Source organism: Dromiciops gliroides, chromosome 6 (assembly GCF_019393635.1).
Source record: "Dromiciops gliroides isolate mDroGli1 chromosome 6, mDroGli1.pri, whole genome shotgun sequence".
Lineage (NCBI taxonomy): Eukaryota > Metazoa > Chordata > Mammalia > Microbiotheria > Microbiotheriidae > Dromiciops > Dromiciops gliroides.
Genome location: NC_057866.1, coordinates 39,960,856 through 39,961,849, shown reverse-complemented (window position 1 = coordinate 39,961,849; position 994 = coordinate 39,960,856). Strand labels below are relative to the sequence as shown.

Sequence of the window (994 nt, the reverse complement as noted above, 5' to 3'; positions counted from 1 at the left end):
TGGCTGGAACAATTCATACAATTCTAGAATTAAAACCAGGAGGAACTGTGAGGCCATGGCTAGCTGTGTGACACTGGGCAAGTCACTTAACCCTTTTTACATCAGTTTCCTCCTCTGTAAAATGTTGATAATTGAAAACATAGACCTCTCAGGGTTGTTGTGAAGATCAAATGTTTGCCATGTTCAGTCGTGTGTGACTCTTCATGACCCCTTTTTGGGGTTTTCTGGACAGAGATACTGGAGTGATTTGCCCAGGTTCACACAGCTAGTAAGTGTCTGGTTAGATTTGAACTCAGGAAGATGTCTTCCTGATTCCAAGCCCAGCACTCTATCCACTGGGCCACTTAGCTGCTGCTGAAGATCAATGAGATAGGTGATGTGATTTGCAAACCTAAAATCACTATGTAAATCTTAGCTATTATCATCCTATTCCCATCTTTTTTTTTTTTTTTTGCCGTTTTCTGATTTATTAAGACATTCCCATGAGGTTTCTTCAATTAGAAATTCTTTGAAACAATACCATCATTTTTTGCCAGCCGGAGAATAGGGTCATCAGATTCTCCCATTCTACGAATTGCTCCACAAATTGCATAAGTTTTAAACTGGCCATTGAATCTGCCTGTGACCTTGTCAACCTCAGCCATGTTCATCTGGATGGATGCATGGTCCTGGGCCCCGATGATCCTGTTGCTCGGGGAACATTTCCGCAGCATGTACAGGTCCATGAACTCGCCAGTGTCGTTCGGCATGTCGGCAGCTGAGGGAACCGAGTGCAGACTCGAAAGTGGCAGAAGAGAAAAAGGAGGCGGCCATACCCATGTTATCTTGATCTCTTCTGCTAGAACTCTCATCTACAAATCTTTTTGTTCAACGTAACTCAAGAGTTTAAGAATATTGGGGATGGCAACATCTATTAAAAGCCTTGCTCTTAAACTTTTGTGAATATTTTTGTCTGGGCGAGTGCAGGCACCAGTTCAGTCTGTGATAATGGTTC

General features: G+C 42.8%; 1 protein-coding gene across 1 annotated transcript; it reads right to left on the bottom strand.

Moving 5' to 3' along the window:
* Nucleotides 1–494: 494 nt before the first annotated feature.
* LOC122732828 (40S ribosomal protein S21-like) lies at nt 495–749 on the bottom strand. The gene has a single exon (XM_043973226.1). The coding sequence runs from the start codon at nt 747–749 to the stop codon at nt 498–500; it is 252 nt and encodes an 83-aa protein (XP_043829161.1). The 3' UTR covers nt 495–497.
* Between the last annotated feature and the right edge of the window lie 245 nt (nt 750–994).